The sequence below is a fragment of the Heterodontus francisci genome, chromosome 17 (genome assembly GCF_036365525.1).
Source record: "Heterodontus francisci isolate sHetFra1 chromosome 17, sHetFra1.hap1, whole genome shotgun sequence".
NCBI lineage: Eukaryota > Metazoa > Chordata > Chondrichthyes > Heterodontiformes > Heterodontidae > Heterodontus > Heterodontus francisci.
In genome coordinates this window covers 40,085,273-40,103,256 of record NC_090387.1, presented here as the reverse complement: position 1 = coordinate 40,103,256, position 17,984 = coordinate 40,085,273, and the positions used below count along the sequence as shown (strand labels likewise).

Here is a 17,984-nt window from a genome sequence, read left to right as displayed (position 1 = left end):
TAACCAGAGTTTTAATTTTGCTTTTCCTTTCTCACTTTTCTCATTTTCGGTCTTTCAGGATCAAATGCCTCTCCCTGATTTAATGATCTCACCAAATAGATTTTATAATTTATCAAAAACAAACTTCTTAACCTGTAGCACAATTAATATAGTGTTTTGTAGGTGTGTAAGAGAGGTTTCCTCCCTCTCGGGAAATAGTTCATTTCTATTTGGTGCATTCCTTTGACGCTGCAGCCAAGATCAAAGCTTCCTGTGCAGGGAATTAGGATAGTAGATCTGGCTGTAGCATTTGACATTGGTACACCAACCAGCAAGGATACCTCTTCAGTATGAATTTTAATATGATACACAAACACATTATATATCACATTGCAAACTGTTTTTGTACAGAATTCATATTAATCGAAAATATACCAGACTATATAATGCAATGGTAGATATTTGAGATAATGCCAAACAATAGCATTTACTTGCATATTACTATTTGTTAGTTGACAGAAATACAAGAATTCTTTGTGTTTTCAAAAATGTTAGGAAATATATTACAACTTGTTCTGCATTTTATTTCCATAATCTCCAGTCCCATAAAATCTTAAAGAATAGAACTAAAAGCGAAATGATGGGTACTTTTACTGTTCAGTTTCTGCTGGTACCACTTCCATTAACAGCTGCAGATGTTTGGTAATGGGCCCTGGAAACACAATTTAAAAGTTACTTTTCCATCAAAACAGTCACCTACAATCATGAATATGATCGGGTATGATGCAATCATGCAGGGATATTTTATAATTTCATAGTTACTCGTATTAAAACTTACGAAGTGTTTTCACCAATGGTAACGATGTCAAATATAAGCTGTATGTGAAATATATACTCAACAAAAATGAAAAAACATTTGGTGGAACTGAATATGTCCTAATATAGTCTTCAGATTAATTTACCAAGAAGATGGTGAATGTTCTGAAATTCTAACTCACTCTATCCATAATTTTAAAAAATCTGGTAAATTAATCAAGAAAATATATTTTCTGCTTTTAGTCTAAGATTCCACTTGGATAATCTGTTCATTAAAATATTACATTTGTCAACACAGATGCGCCTGAACTTTCGTATCTTGGATCAGGGTTACTCGTAAAATAGGATCTTAATGCCTAGGTCTGAGAAGGAATGTGAAGTTTGTGAGAGGCGCTTCACTACCAGGAAATACTTTAGTTACATGTTATAGAGTGATTACGGCACAGAATGAGGCCATTTAGCTGTCGAGTCCATGCGGTTCTCTGCAGAGAAATCTAGTCAGTCCCATTTCCCAGCTCTATCCCCATAGTCCTGTAAGTTTATTTACCTCAAGTGCTTATCCAATTTCCTTTTCAAATCATGGATCGTCTCCATTTCTGCCACCCTTTTATCCAGGTCATTACTACTAGCATAAAAAAGTTCTTCCTCACATCTCTTACCCAAAACCTTCAATTTTTGTCTCCTAGTCCTTGTACCACCAGCTCATGGGAATAGCTGTCTTTGTCTACTCAATCTAAACCTGTCACCATCTTGTACACCTTGATCCGATCTCCCTTCAATCTCCTTTGCTCCAAGGAGAAAAAGCCCAGTTTCTCCAACCTAACCTTGAGGCTAAAATCCCTCATCACTGAAACCATTCTGGTAAATCCCCTCTGCACCCTCTCTAGGACATTCACATCCTTCCTAAAGTGTGGTGACCAGAACTGGACGCAGTTCTCTAGTTGTGGCCTAACAAGGGTTTTATAAAGGCTCAGCTTACCTTTCCTGCTTTTGTACTCAATACCTCTATTTATGAAGCCCAAGATCACATAAGCTTTCCTAATTACCCTGCAGAAAGGATTGCCACCTTCAAAGATCTATGCACATGAGCCACCCACCCCAATCCCCGGGTCCCTCTGTCTTTGCACACACTTTAGAACTGTGCCATTAAGTCTATATTGCCTTTCCCTATTCCTTCTGCCAAAATGAATCTCCTCACACTTCTCTGTATGAAATTCCACCTGCCTCTTGTCTGCCCATTCCCCTATCTTATCCATGTCCGGTTGCAGTCGATTGGTATCATTCTCACTGTCTGCCACATCTCCAAGTTTGGTATCATCGGCAAATTTTGAAATGTTACTCTGCATTCCAATATCCAAGTCATTTCTCAAAAAAAGCAGCGATCCTAGCACTGACCCTTGGAGGACACCACTGTCTACCATCCTCTAGTCTGAAAAACAACCATTTACGCTGTTTTCTGTCCTTAAGCCAATTTTTTATTCAAGCTGACACTGACTCTCCTATTCCATGAGCCTCAATTTTATTAACCAGTCTTTTATGTGGTACTTTGTCAACCCTTTTCTAAAATCCATATAGACAAGATCCACTGCATTCTCTTCATCAACCTTCTCTGTTATTTCATCAAAAAATTCAATTAGGTGAGTCAAACAGGATCTGCCTTTTACAAATCCATGCTGGCTCTCCTTAATGAACTCAAACCTCTCCAAGTGCCTATTATTTATTTCCTGGATTATTGTTCCTAAATCCTTACCCACCATGATGTTAAACTGACTGGCCTGTAGTTACGAGGAATGTCCTTACACCCTTTCTTAAACAAGGGCGTCACATTTGACACTTTCCAATCCTCTGGTACCTCCCTCGTATCCAGGGAAGATTGAAAGATTATGGCAAGCCACTTCACTTAGGAATGCAGGATGCAAACCATCGGGACTAGGGGACTTATCCACTTTAAGCATACTGCACATTCTGCCTATCAATTTTCATCCCTCTATTACATTTACCATCTCTGCTTCTACCATGTTTTGTCAGCATGACAAACACCAGTGTAAACACCAGTAAAAAGTACTCATTAAGTATTCTAGCCTTGCTCTGGTATGAATAGTGTGTATCGAGGAATTCTGGCATAGGGATCTACTCAACCATCATAATTCCTGCTTGATATCAAATAGTTTGTATACTTCTTAAATCTTTCAAATTTAAAATAATCTGCCCAATAAAAAAATCTCTTTTAGCAGGCCTAATGCCAGCAGCTGAAAAACATGGTGAAAAATAAGCAGTCACAAATAGCTCATATAAATAGACTACTTTGATATTCCTTTGTTGGCAAGCTGCTATTTTGAGCTGCCTGCTGGACACAAACAGAAAAATGACAATGTTTTTACCTTATATTTTATAAGAATGTTCTGGCCAGCCCCAGAGTTTAAAAACAACATACAATTCACTCAGCTGTATTGTGCAATTGAATGTTGTCAAATGCCTATCCAACTTGTTCTTGAATTATTGATGTTTTTAACCTCAATCACATCCCTGGCCAATCTGTTGCAAACATTCATTATCCTTGATGTGAAGAAGTTATATCTGATCTGTTCAATCACCTCCCTCCTGAGTTTCTTACCATACAATCTCATTGTCATCCTCAGGGCCATATCTCATTTTTTTCTCATAAATTTCTCAGGGATCCAATTTTTGATATGCTTAAGGATCTTTATTACCTCAATTGCCCCTCTTCTATTCCTTTATTACCTCAATTACCCCTCTTCTATTCCTTCCTTCGAGTTGCTCTTTTTCTTATTTCCATTCGGTATAAGGAAATGACTGGCCCTTGCTAATAGGAATATGGGTTAGATAGGGAATTGAACAATGAGACTTAAATTTATTTTCATCTTCTGCTGTATTGCTACACCAAAGAGACCACTGGATCATTAGGTTTAAGTGATAACACCAAAAGATACACACTGGACTATTTTTCCGATATGAATCGATCCAAGTAAGACCAATCTGGATCACTTCACATTCTGTTTGCTTTGGGACTTATCTCTAGTTATGAAGCTAAATGATAATACATTAAGCAACAAATAATTACTACTTACTCATTATTCTGCGAGTCCAACTAAAGTGAAAGTAAATGAACAGGACGTAAACTATCAGTCCTCCCACAATAAATAGTGCACAATATAGGTATGCCCAGTCTGGAGAACCAATGATTGGAGCGACAACCAAGTAGATAGAGAAAAGAGTCACCACAGCCGGAATAACTATGGGGATCTGAAATGAAAATGCAATGAAATTTTAACAATATAAACCTGAGAGAGGTTTGAGGCTTTTATTTGATCAGCCAGGTTTCTGACATGCAGAAAGCAAGAGTCACAAATTCAAGTTAAATGAGAGATTTATACCTACCTATAAGTTTTCTATTTATTCTATGTGACATGTGCACTCTATTCCTTCAGGGACACATGCCACTTACCTAAGGCTAGAGAGTTGAGGTGCAGGTTGTTGGAACTAAGACTTAGATAACAGGCAGCCATAGGGATACTGTTGGCATTTAACTAGCTGAAGCCATGCAACTCACCACAACAGATTACTGAATAAGCTTTCACACAGTACAGTACAAATTCATTTTCTAACTTGGGCAGTTCCAAAGATCTAAGAATGTAGGACTGCTCATTATATTCAACTTCATTTGTTTTCGTAAGTGATTGGTTACTTGGGACTGTTTGAACAAAGTTAGCGTCAAGAAAATGCTCGCAAAATGTTTAGTTGCACAGTACTTGAATCTGAGTGATAGATTGTGGGTTAGGGAAAGACCATCACAGAATCATTGGCACGGACCTGGAAGCATTTTGCATACCCACCTTCTAAACCAAGCAACAATATTTGGCATGATGAGACCCAAGGAGGGAAGAAGACACTTTATTTAAAAAGAAAATAACAGAATAACTTCATATAATAAATCCATATACTGTTCCTTGTGACATTGGTCTCTTGTGCACTGAGTTCTAAATAAAGGAGATAATAAGTAGACTGCCATATAACTACTCAAATTGAAAGCCTCAACATGTGAATCTCTTGAATTTTACAGAGGCAGAAGGATGATTTGAACAATACATTGAAGGATAAACTATGGGAGTATATGTACAGAAGTACATATATTCAGTACAAGGAATTCGATACAAAATCTTTTAATTGTATTATGGACTGTGACACTGAATATTCCATTTTGCATAATTTTCCACTATTAGAGGAGCTGCAGAGCCAGCTTTATTCAATATTGGAAATGCTCAAAAATACAATAAAATTATTGTGCTTCTTTCTATATGGCCATACCACAGGTTAAGTCAGCAAAAGAGACAATAGAAAAAAAAATGCTTATTGGACATTTACTGACAATGGAAGGCGATGTATGTTGATAAATTGAAGGCTCAAATGCTGAAAATATAGAACATTATGAATATCCAATCTGTAACAGCACTGATTTTGGGGAATGCACAGGAAAATAATGTGGAGATTACATTTGACAGAGTATAAATCTCCATTTGGATTTCCTTCACTGATTGTTGTACAAGAGGTAGGAGACAAATCTAGAATTCTTGAATAGTAAAAATATTTCCTCTGGGGAACGTAAAATTGAGTTTTTTTTTAGGCCCTGCTCCTTGACTGGCCTTGGATGCAGCAGTCAGCTTATTAGAAAATCATGGGTTCACATGCCTGCAACTTCAGTTTTAGATAATAGAAAAATAAGCCCTAAACAAATTACTGTATCAAACAATTTCACCTTAGTGAGATCAGCAAATTTAAAATTGCTCCCTCTGTTTGTGAATTTATCAATTCACTTGGATAAACTCTTACAAAGTCTAAGCACAAGCCTAGCACAAGGTGTGGAGCATGTATTATTTGGCAAATTAAATTATAACTACGGTGTTGTGTAAAGCATTCATCCCAGCTACCAGTATATATACAAAAGGAAAATAGTGGAAATCTGAAATAAAAATAGAAAATTATGGTAATACTCAGCAGCCTAGCCAGCATCAATGGAGAGAGAAACAGAGTTAACGTTTCAAGTCACTGACCTTTTATCACCTTTCAACAACTTTGGACCAGCTTTTGTTTCTTTACCTGTTACCCTCCCCCTTTTGCCTTGCACCATCATCTCTTTTGGCATTTAATCATTCCTGCCTTCCACCATATCACAAGCTTTTCCTTTTGTTCTTTCCTCCACTTCCCCATTTCCTGCCTGTACTTGATTAAAATCTTTATATCTCTAACTTCTGCCAATTCTGATGAAAGATAAATCACCTGAAACGTTAACTCTGTTTCTCTATCCACAGATGCTGCCTGCCCTGAATGTTTCCAGCATATTCTGTTTTAATACCTATATTATATACTGGAAAAAAACCTGCGAGCAAAAACTCATCAAGATTAAATGGGGTGCCTGAATAATAAATGTAAATTTTAATTGATAGTATTATTCATCCACATATTATTCATTACATTTGGAAAGGAAAGAAAGGTCACATAAATCTAACCTTAACTGGTCTTTTCATATCTTTTCTTCTAAATTGCATGACAATCAGTGAGAGTGTAGTCAGTCCATAAAAAATCCAGGAAGCAAAGCTGAAGTAGTTTATAAGAGTGTTAATATCCGCTGGAATTATGTAGATAATAGCTAGAAGGCCCTGAAAAATAGAGTGCAATTAACAATTAGCTAACTGAAGAGTAGTTATCATTGGATTTACATATATACATTATCATGATTTTAAGTGATTCTGAGGACAGAAAAAAATATTTTTCATAAATCTGAAGGAATTTTGTTTTTTTAAATCTGCTCCACATACTTCTTCCATTGAACAGAAATATGGCTTTGCTGTCTTTTGTTCTGTATATTCAGAAAGCTAAGTGGACTCATTTTCAATTGGATCAGAGGGCGGCGGTGAGCTTTCAAAATGGCGGTTCATCTGTGCTGACTGCCCGTTGCGGAGCCACCGCAATATTCAGCACGGCGGCTCATGAACATCAACGCAACGTGCTGCCCCCAAATGACGTGGAGGGGACGGGATTTCTGGCACCATGATCAGCACGGGTCAGCTGAGGAGCAGGTGCTGGAGCCCTGTTTATTTACTGTTTGAGACAATGCTGTCGTAATCATTACATGCTCGCCATAAAGACCGACAGTGTGCTCTTCTCATTTTATCTTGCAGGTCATTTTTCTAATTCAACCCTGGTGGCCCAGGACTCCCCCGCACCTCGGAGGAAGAGACATTTTCCGAGAAAGCAGTGTCCCATGACGCTCCCGCACCTTCCACCAGTGTAGATACAGTTACCTCGGTGGGAATCCGATCGGCCTTACTGTCTGGGTCACAAGCTGGTGAGAGCACTGCACACGTGCCCAAGCAGCTGACTGAGGCTGAGGCCCCTGGCAATCGGAGGGCTATGAGTGGCCAGGCCCATGCTGAGCCCCAGGCTACTCGTGACCCTCTTGTCAAAAGCACAGGGCATGCTGGAGCTGCAGCAGCAGTCGTGGCAACATCTGATGGAGATGCCACGGGCTGTCCGCAGACTTGAGCGGGTGATGGGGGAGTCCATCCAGGCCATGACAAGTGCCATGGCCCAGGCATTTGAGCGCATAGCTTCATCCACGGGGATGACGGCGGCCCTCCTGGTGAGCCAGATTCCATTAATCTGCGCTGACCTGCAATCCCTCACCGAGGCCATCAGATCCTCAAATCAGTGGCAAGGCGAGAGAGGGACCAGGGGAACGGAGACTCTCCCTGCCCCTGGTCCTTCCCGGGAGAGCAGAGGGGTTGAAAGGAGCCCTGAGATGGAGGAGGTAAGCATGCATGCCATATCTGGGGTTGTATCTCAAGATGATTCCAATGTGGACGCTGGCCCCTCCGCCGGTGAGTCAAGCTCCAGCAGCCACGACGTCTGAGGAGAGTTCTGTACTGATGCAGGATTCCCCCAGCCAGCCGTGTGCAGAGGACGACCGCCAAAGTCATCCACAGCCAAAGGAGAATCTGATCAGCAGCCTTCTTCCAGTCAGGCTGCTAGTGCAGAGGTTGCACCATGAAGGAGCACCTCAAGCATTTTAAAAAAACACCGTGACACAAATGGGTCTGCATGGGTGACACAACACTGTAAGAAGTTAATTCACTAAATCTGCTTCACTAACGTGTGTTGTTTTTACTGTGTGAATGAAGTGTGCCAGCATGTTCCGATCATGTCTCCTCCCTGTATATCATTGGCCTTTCAGAACAGCCAATGTATGGAATAACATCATTGCCATGTCTGTATTACTCATGTGCATCTCCATGTATGCAGTAACACAGACAATGGCTCAGTCTGCTGCTGCTAGTAATGGTGGAGACAAAAATGCTGCAGATGCAGACTGCTGCACAACAGGTGAACGAAGGTGCTGTGTGGCTTGCAGAGTGCATAGTGGTCTTTATAGCAATGGGGAAAAGTTGATCAATAAATTTTTGCCCTGCGTCCCTTGCTCGCTGCTCACCCTGCAAGTGATCTGGATGCTTTCTGCCCTCCCATGTGCCTTTCCTGCTGTAAGTCCTCAGCGTCCTAATCGTCCGAGGATGAGTCCTGCTCATGTCTCTCCTCATTCTGCAAGGCCTCTCTGCTATTGAGTGCGTATTTGTGCAGAGCACAGCAAACAACAGCGAAACGAGCTACCCTTTCCAATGCGTACTGCAGAGCACCACCCGATCTATCCTGGCAGCAGAAGCGTATTTTCAGCATATCGATCGCCTGCTCAGTGGTGGCTCTTGTAGCTCCGTGGCTGGCTTTGTATCTCTCCTCTGCATCAACGGTGGGGTTTCTCACTGGGGTCAGGAGCCATGTCAGCAAGGGGTAGCCCTTGTCTCCAAGAAGCTACATCTCCATCTGAGCCAGTTCATTGAAGAGCAAGGGCACCTGGGACTGGCGCAGGATGAAGGTGTCATGGCAGCTGCCTGGAACGCTGGCATAGATTTGCATGAAACACTTACGGTGGTCACATACTAGCTGCATGTTGAGGGAATGGAAGCCCTTTCAGTTTATGTATGCAGTTGGTCGTCTGGCAGAAGCCTTGATGGCCACATGGATGCAGTCTATGACCCCTTGCACCTGTGGGAATCCCACAATGGAGCCAAAACTGATGGTCCTCTGGGCCTGACTCTCCGGGTCCATCCTGAAGCGGACACAATCACGGTACAAGGCATCGGTGACCTTTCTGATGCAGCGGTGCACTGCTGACTGTGTGACCCGACATAAGTCGCTGGTGGGTGCCTGAAATGATGCAATGGGGTAGAGGTTAAGAGCTGCTCTCACTTTGAGGGCTAGAGGCATAGGATGTCCACTGACGCCCATTGGTTGCAGTTCATCATTGAGCATTGCACAGAGATGTGTCGCCGCCTCTCTGGACATCCGCAGTCGTCTCTGACACTGGCGTTCAGACATCTGCAGGTTGTCATGCAGGACCTGCAGTTGCATGGCAATCTGTAGTGGCGAGCTCGCCTTGGGGGCTGCTGCTGCTCATGACCGGGAGCTTTTATACAGGCTTGGTTTTGCTTGCGGCGCATATGGCTCCTTAAGACAAGCAGATCAATGAATATAGGGTGTACCATCCCCATCTCCAAGTTGCAATTAAACCCTGTTCATTCACTTCTTCAAAGGTACCTAACAGGGCAGAGATTGATGTTGACTTGTACATAGGTGATTTTATGCATCAACTATGCGGCGTGGCATGGCATTGCCCGTCTTAGCTTCCATTAAGAGTGCCACAGCATGACCACATTCAGATTGTAGCACCTGCATCGATTGGCCCAGCAGCCAGATTACCTTTACACGCCTACCGTTTCTGGCACCCTTCCTGCACATAGAGTTCCAGGAGTGCCATTGTTCCTTCACTCACACAAACATTCATTGGCACAGAGAGTGCACAGTTGATTTCTTTATTCCTGCAGAATTGTGCCCCCAGTAATACCATCCCCCCCACCTCCCTTGATGCCTGCAGAGTCGTGCCCCCGGTAATGCCATCTCCCCTCCTGCCTCCATACACACACATGCAGAGTTGAGACCCATCTCGTAATACTAAACTTCACAGGCTCCGAGGACTGCAACTTTTGTCTCACTGGCTTTTATTAGTCGGGAACGGGACAGCCCGTGATAGCCACCTGTTCACCGGAAAATGCGGAACTGCTAAGAGGCAGCGGGATGCATAATGAGGCAAGGTAAATAGCGCTTTGAATATTTAAATTGGGCTCCTGATGCCGAGCAGTGGGGTTTGGGGGGGTGGGTTGCTGCCACAAGGCCTCGCCGCCACCTGTAATATGGGGCGGGGCCTTCCCGGCATCGAGGCCTATAGCGACACTCTCCTAGAGGCAATTTCCAGGCCCCCTGCCATGACCCCTGACGTCAGGCGCCTGGTAAAATTCCACCCAGAGTCTTTGAGCAAACCCACTACAAAAGAGAAATTCAAAACTGTTGAAGAATGTATTGCCTTATTTAACAGCACTAGCTGTCAGGAAACGATTGGAGCCCATCCTGCCTATGTTATGGCCTCTTTATGATGTGCAGATAAATTCAGAGAGAAACTTCTTTGGTTTCACTAAGCATTATTGTTTTCTCCAACAGCTTAAGATGAGCAGTTATATAACTAGTTCAAGACTGATCAGAGAAGCTCAACCATAGTCTTCTTTTGCAGAACTTTGATATTTATTTCCATATGGAGGTCAAATGAATGAGAATGTTAAGGTATCTACTAAGAGTGTAGTTTTCCACATTCATTAGTCTTCAATTACAAAACTCCTTTCCATCCATCATTCTGATCTGCTGCAACTTGGAGCTTTGTGATTAATTATTGTGTGATGTTACATCATCTCATTGAGCTTCATGCTCTGATATCTCATCCAGTTACCTAGTGTGGTGTGAAGTGCTTAACTTTTTGTTTTTCCTTGTTATTCATTCTTATGTTGACTCTGAACTGAATTCAGGATTTAGAATCATACCGACATTTTTTGTTGTAACATTTATAATATCTACAAGGCACAAGTCAGAAGTGTGATTTTTTAATTATTTTATGGGATGTGAGTGTCGCTGGCAAGGCCAGCATTTGTTGCCCATCCCTGATTGCCCTTGAGAAAGTGGTGGTGAGCTGCCTTCTTGAACCGCTGCAGTCTGTATGCTGTAGGTACACTCACAGTCCTATTAGGAAGGGAGTTCCAGGATTTTGACTCAGCAGTAGTGAAGCAACGGCCAGTCTGGATGATGTGCAACTTGGAAGAGAACTTGCAGGTGGTGGTGTTCCCATACGTCTGCTGCCCTTGTCCTGCTAGGTGGTAGAGGTCGTGGGTTTGGAAGGTGCTTTTGAAGGAGGCTTGGTGAGTTGCTGTAGTGCATAATGTATATGATACACACTGCTGCCACTATGCACTGTGGAGGGAATGAACGTTTAAGGTGGCGGATGGGATGCTGATCAAGCGGGTTGCTTTGTTCTGGATTCTGTTGAACTTCTTGAGTGTTGTCAGAGCTGCACACATCCAGGTGGGTGGAGAGTATTCCATCACACTCCTGACTTGTGCCTTGTAGATGATGGACAGGCTTTGGGGAGTCAGGAGGTGAGTTACCTGCCGCCGAATTCCCAGTCTCTGACACGCTCTTGTAGCCACAGTATTTATATGACTGGTCCAGTTAAGTTTCTGGTTAATGGCAACCCCCAAGATGTTGACAGTGAGGGTTTCTGTGATGGTAATGCCGTTACATGTCAAGAGGAGGTGGTTAGATTCTCTTTTGTTGAAGATGGTCATTGCCTGGCACTTGCCACTTATCAGTCCAAACCTGAATGTTATTCAGGTTTTGATGCATATGTAGACGGACTGCTTCAGTATCTGAGAAGTCGGGAATGGTACTCAACACTGTGCAATTGTCTGTGAACATCCCCACTTCTGACCTTATGATGGAGGGAAGATCATTGATGAAATAACTGAAAATGGTTGGGCCGAGGACACTACCTGTAGATTTCCTGCCGTGATGTCCTGGGGCTTAGATGTTGGCCTTCAACAACCACAACCATCTTCCTTTTTACTGGGTATGACTCCAACCCAATGGAGAGTTTCCCCCCCGATTCCTATTGACTTCAATTTTGCTAGGGCTAATTGATGCCACACTCGATTAAATCGGTTGATGTCAACTTGTCTGGATAAGTGCAACTGCAACAACTCAACAAGAAGCTCGACACCATCCATGACAAAGCAGTCCGTTTGATCGGCACCACATCCACCACCTTAAACAATCACCCTCTAACACTGGTGCACAATGACAGCAGTGTGTGCCACCTAGAAGATGCACTGAAGCAACTCGCCTAGGTTCCTTTAAAAGCACCTTCCAACCCACGACCTCTACTGCCTAGAAGGACAAGGGCAGCAGAAGCATAGGAGCACCATGGCCTGCCAGTTCCCCTCCAAGTCACACACAATCCTGACTTGGAACTATGTCGCCATTCTTTCTGTCGCTGGGTCAAAATCCTGGAACTCCCTCCCTAACAGCCCTCTGGGTGTACCTACACCCTAAGGACTGCAGTGGTTCAAAAACGTAGCTCACCACCACCTTCTCAAGGGCAATTAGGGATAAGCAATAAATGCTGGCCTTGCCAGCGATGCTCACATCCCAAGAACAAATAAAAGAAATGCAGCAGGTCACTGATTCCCTTGCTCATAAACAAAGATTTCTAAGCACTGTTATTGTTAACAGTATGGCACCAATCTCGATATACAGTAGGAGGAACACTACCATAAAATACCAACGAATGGCAATTCTAGACAGTTTTCAATGGTGATGCTCCAAGTAGATTTCAGGTGCTGGGCTAGAATTTACAAATATATAATTTTCACACAATCACTACATTTTCAACAATTTCAGACACTTGTCTAAATTGTAAGTAATGTTGCTGATTTTCCATTACTGCCACCACTGTGGATACACCAACATGGCTTACTGTCATTCTATCATCACTAACACAAGGTTATCCTCATTTTTAAATTTGTAAATGAAAACATGAATTACTTACATTGAATATGAGTGCCGGTGCAGGTGTTAAACGCCTGATGCTGATATATGACAAAATCTGAACCATATGGCCCTCACGAGCTGTGACAAACGTAAGTCTGTTAAGAAAAGTTGAAATCAAAACAGTTCTCCAGATGCGCAAAACTATTTAAGTTTCAGCTGTCAATTAACTTTAGGAATCCAAAGAAACCTCGAAAGAGACTATTCTGTACAGACTGCCGAGAAGCACTGGTGTATCAGTGTGTGGGAGAAAGTGAGTCTGTGCCTGTTTCCCTATGCAATATTAGCAGAGAAGGATTGTTTTTTTAAGAGGCAAATCAATCTATTTCACTCTCATGCCTCATTACAGATGCTCGCAGAGCAGGAAGCAGATTGACTGACCAGATGATTGATTTGGGTCTAAAACAGAGAAAGGGGGAGAAAGTAGAAATAAACCTGAGTTGATAACTGGGAAAGTTGGTGGATACGGCTGTTTGGTAAGATGATATGTTTCTTTTCTCATAGGGAACAGTTTTTTTGACAGATAAGTCAGAGTCATTTATGGCACAGAAGGAGGTCATTTGGCCCATCAAGTCCATGCCAGTTCTCCGTAGAGCAATCCAGTCAGTCCCATTGCCCTGCTCAATCCTCGCAGCACTGCAAATTTCTTTCTTTCAACTGTCCATCCAATTTCCTTTTGAAATAATTGATTGTCTCTGCCTCCATCACCCTCATAGGCAGCGGGTTCCCTGGTCATTACCACTTGCTGTGTAAAAAGGTTCTTCTTTACATCCCCTCTGCATCTCTTGCCTAAAATGTTAACTCTTTCTCCCCTAGTCCTTCTACCATCAGCTAATGGGAACAGTTTTTCCTTTGTCTACCCTATCCAAACCTGTCATAATCTTGTACACCTCTATCAGATCTCCCCTCAATCTCCTTTGCTCTAAGGAGAACAACCCCAGCTTCTCCAAAGTAACCTTGTAGCTAAAATCCCTCATCCCTGGAACAATTAAGGTAAAGCTCCTCTGCACCGTCTCAAGAATGCTCACATCCTTCCTAAAATGTGGTGACCGCTACTGGATGTAATACTCCAGTTGTGACCTAACCAGAGCTTTATAAAGTAAAAGCAAAATACTGCGGATGCTGGAAATCTGAAACAAAAACAAGAAATGCTGGAGTCACTCAGCAGGTCTGGCAGCATCTGTGGAAAGAGAAGCAGAGTTAACGTTTCGGGTCAGTGACCCTTCTTCGGAACTCAGAGCTTTATAAAGGTTCAGCATAACTTCTGCGCTTTTGTACTCAATACCTCTATTTATGAAGTCTAAGATTCCATATGTTTTGCTGACCAGTCTCTTAATATGTCCTGCCACCTTCAAAGATCTATGCATGTCCACTCCCAGGTGCTTCTGTCTCTTCACACACTTTAGAACTGTACCATTAAGTTTATATGACCTTTCTGCATCCCTTTTGCCAAATGCAAGATCTCTCACATCTCTGTATTAAATTCCATTTGCCACTTGTCTGCCCATTCTGCTAGCCTATCTTTGTCCTGTTGCAGTCGATTTGTATCATCTTCATTGCTTGCCATTCTTCCAAGTTTGGTATCATTGGCAAATTTTGAAATGTTTATCTGTATTTCAATATCCAAGTCATTTATATATATTTAAAAAAGCAGTGGTCCTAGCATTGACCCTTGAGGAAGACCACTATCTACCATCCCCCAGTCTGAAAAATAACCATTTACCACAATTCGTTGTTTTCTGTCCTTAAGCCAAATTTTTATCCAAACTGACATTGACCCTTCTATTCCATGAGCCTCAATTTTGTTAACCAGCCTTTTACATGGTACTTTGTCAAGCATTTTCTTAAAATCCAAATAGACAACATCATTGCATTCCCTTCATCAACCTTCTCTGCCACTTCATCAAAAAATTTGATTAGATTAGTCAAGCACGATCTGCCTTTCACAAATCTGTGCTGGCTTTCCTCTTAGATCAAACCTCTCCAAGTGCCTGTTGATTTTTTTCCCTGATTATTGTTTCTAAAACCTTACCCACCACTGATGTTAAACTGACTAGCCTATAGTTACTAGGACTGTCTTTACACCCTTTCTTGAATAAAGGTGTCACATTTGCCACTCTCCAATCATCTGGCACCTCCCCCATATCTAGGGAAGGCTAGAAGTCCTCTTAATTCCTGGTTGAACAAATGTATCCACTGTGGCACAAGGTGACAGAACTGTTTTTGATTAATAAACTGAATATTACAAGAAGTACTCTCTCCGTTGTCTTGTGAACAAGAAGGAACCTATCCCAGTGCAACTCATCTATTCACTGCCTCCACTCAGTGTTTGATTGCAAATTGTAATCAATTGTGTCAATGGAATATTTGCTTGCTGCTATGAGTCATTGTTTAGTTTAGTTTAGAGATACAGCACTGAAACAGGCCCTTTGGCCCACCAAGTCTCTGCCGACCATCAACCACCCATTTATACGAATCCTACACTAATCCCATATTCCTACCACATCCCCACCTGTCCCTATATTTCCCTACCTATACTAGGGGCAATTTACCTACCAGCCTGCAAGTCTTTTGGCTTGTGGGAGGAAACCGGAGCACCCGGAGAAAACCCACGCAGACACAGGGAGAACTTGCAAACTCCACACAGGCAGTACCCAGAATTGAACCCGGGTTGCTGGAGCTGTGAGGCTGCATTGCTAACCACTGTGCCGCCCTATTGTGGAGTTGCTCAACATAGGAGATGGTGTTTTCCTGCACTCTGACCGCTACAGTTAAAATTAAAAATATCTGAAAAGAAAATCTTAGATAAGAATGATAGAATCGTTACAAAACAGAAAGAGGCCATTTGACCCATTGTGTATGTGCCAGCACTCTGCAAGAGCAACCCAGCTAGTCCCACACCCCTGCAAATTTTTTCTGCAGATACTTCTCCAATTGCCTTTTGAAAGCCACAATTGAATCTGCCTCCAACACACTCTCAGTCAATGCATTCCAGATCCTAACCACTCGCACAAAAAAATGTTTTTCCTCCTGTCGCCTTTGGTTCTTTTGCCCTTATATTTGGTGTCCCCTTGTTCTCGACCCTTCCACCAATGGTAACAGTTTCTCCCTATCTACTCTGTCCAAATCTCTCATGATTTTGAACGCCTCTATCAAATCTCCTCTCAACCTTCTCTTTAAGAAGAACAGCCCCAGCTAGTCCAATTTATCCCCAAAAGATCAGGAACAGAACCTCATTTGCTCATTAAAAGTACAGGCCCACCTCTCCAGAGCAGTTACTTGGACTCCACCAAACCTGCGTGGTTAAAATGAAAGTAGCTGCATTCATGGGTTTGGGTTGGATTTTGCAAATTTGCTGATTAAACCCTTCTCCTGCCTGCATAGTCGTGTAAAAATTCTGCCACCCCCCCTCCAAATGTAAGTATTTCCCCACTGAAAATGTCAGACACTGCATTTTAGATTACTGTCTTGCCTCTTTGAAAAACTAGCTCATGAGCAGCATTTGCAGTGGCTTGGAAGCAGATTACTTATACACACCCTCAGCCAGAGAACAGTGTGGTGTAATGAAACTTAAATAGGAAAATGTTTTTTGTTTTAGCAAAAAGTATCTTTTACCTGCCGGCTGTGAAACAGGATCCATTTGCAGCTCCAAAGGTAGAAAATACAACAAAGAGTGGAATGAGCCAAGAGGCCGGGTAGAGGACCCGATCACCAAAAGTCTGTTGTAATAATGAATGATGGACAATGTCACAAATTTTCCTGTTACAGTAGCAAAGTGTTTAGAGAGAGATTTATTTTCATATGTAATTAAAAACATAAATAGGAAAAGGAATAGACCATTCGGCCACGTAAGCCTGCTCCGCCATTCAATAAGATCATGGCTGATCTAATCATGACTTCAACTCCACTTTCCTGCCGGCTCCCCATAACCCTTGATTCCCTTCTACATCAAAAGTTTTTATAACTCAGTCTTAAATATATTCCATTGAATATGGAATATGAACCCAGCCTTCACTGCTCTCTGGGGTAGAGAACTCCAAAGATTAACTATCCTCTGAGAGAAGAAATTCCTCCTCATTTCTGTCTTAAATGGGAGATCCCTTATTCTGAAACTGTGCCCCTTAGTTCTAGATTCCTCCACAAGGAGAAACAACCTTTCAGGATTTACCAGGTCAAGTCCACTCAAAATCTTATATGTTTCAACAAGATCACCTCTCATTCTTCTAAACTCCAATGAGTATAGATCCAACGTGCTCAACTTTTCTGCATAAGACAATCTCTTCATCCCAGGAATGAACCTAGTGAGCCTTCTCTAAACCTCCAATGCAAGTATATCCTCAAATAAGGAGACCAAAACTGTACGCAGTACTCTAGGTGTGGTCTCACCAATGCTCTGTACAGTTGTAACAAGATTTCCCTATTTTTAATTTCTGTCCCCCTTGCAATAAAGGCTAACATTCCATTTGCCTTCCTAATTACTTGCTGTGTCTGTATGCTAACTTTTTGCAATTCATGTACGAGGACACCCAAATCCCTCTGGACTGTGGCATTCTGTAGTCTCTCTCCATTTAACTAATGTTTTGCTTTTCTATTCTTTGTACCAAAGTTGATAACCTCACATTTTCCCACAATATGCTTCATTTGCCAAATTTTTTCCCACTTACTTTATCTATGTCCTTTAGTAGACTGTCTGTGTCCTCCTCACATCTTGCTTTCCTACCTATCATCAGCAAATTTAGCTACAATGCACTCAGTCCCTTCATCTAAGTTATTAATATAGATTGTAAATAGTTGAGGCCCCAGCATTGATCCCTGTGGCACCCCACTAGTTACAGTTTGCCAACCTGAAAATGTCCCATTTATCCCAACTCTCTGTTTCCTGCTAGTTAGCCAATCCTCTATCCATGCTAATATATTACCCCCAACACCATAAACTCTTATCTTTTGCAGTAACCTTTTATGTGGCGCCTTTTGGAAATCCAAATACTCTACTTCTATTGATTCTGCTTTATCCACCCAGCTTGTTACATCCTCAAAGAACACTAATAAATTTTCCAAACATAATTTCCCTTTCATAAAACCATGTTGACTTTGCTCGATTGTATTATGATTTTCTAAATGTCCTTCTACTACTTCCC

General features: G+C 42.1%; 1 protein-coding gene across 2 annotated transcripts in view; it reads right to left on the bottom strand.

Moving 5' to 3' along the window:
- Positions 1-325: 325 nt before the first annotated feature.
- The window catches only part of slc7a9 (solute carrier family 7 member 9), a 109,339-nt gene continuing 91,680 nt past the window's right edge, over positions 326-17,984 (bottom strand). Inside the window, exons 9-13 of one of the 2 annotated variants that reach the window (XM_068049898.1) lie at positions 16,462-16,565; positions 12,848-12,944; positions 6,321-6,470; positions 3,885-4,059; positions 326-691 (exon numbers count right to left, since the gene is read on the bottom strand). In XM_068049898.1, the coding sequence (XP_067905999.1) occupies positions 630-691; positions 3,885-4,059; positions 6,321-6,470; positions 12,848-12,944; positions 16,462-16,565 (588 nt within the window). In that variant the 3' untranslated portion in view covers positions 326-629. The remainder of the gene's footprint in view (positions 692-3,884; positions 4,060-6,320; positions 6,471-12,847; positions 12,945-16,461; positions 16,566-17,984) is intronic. The other variant, XM_068049899.1, reaches the window with a different exon arrangement.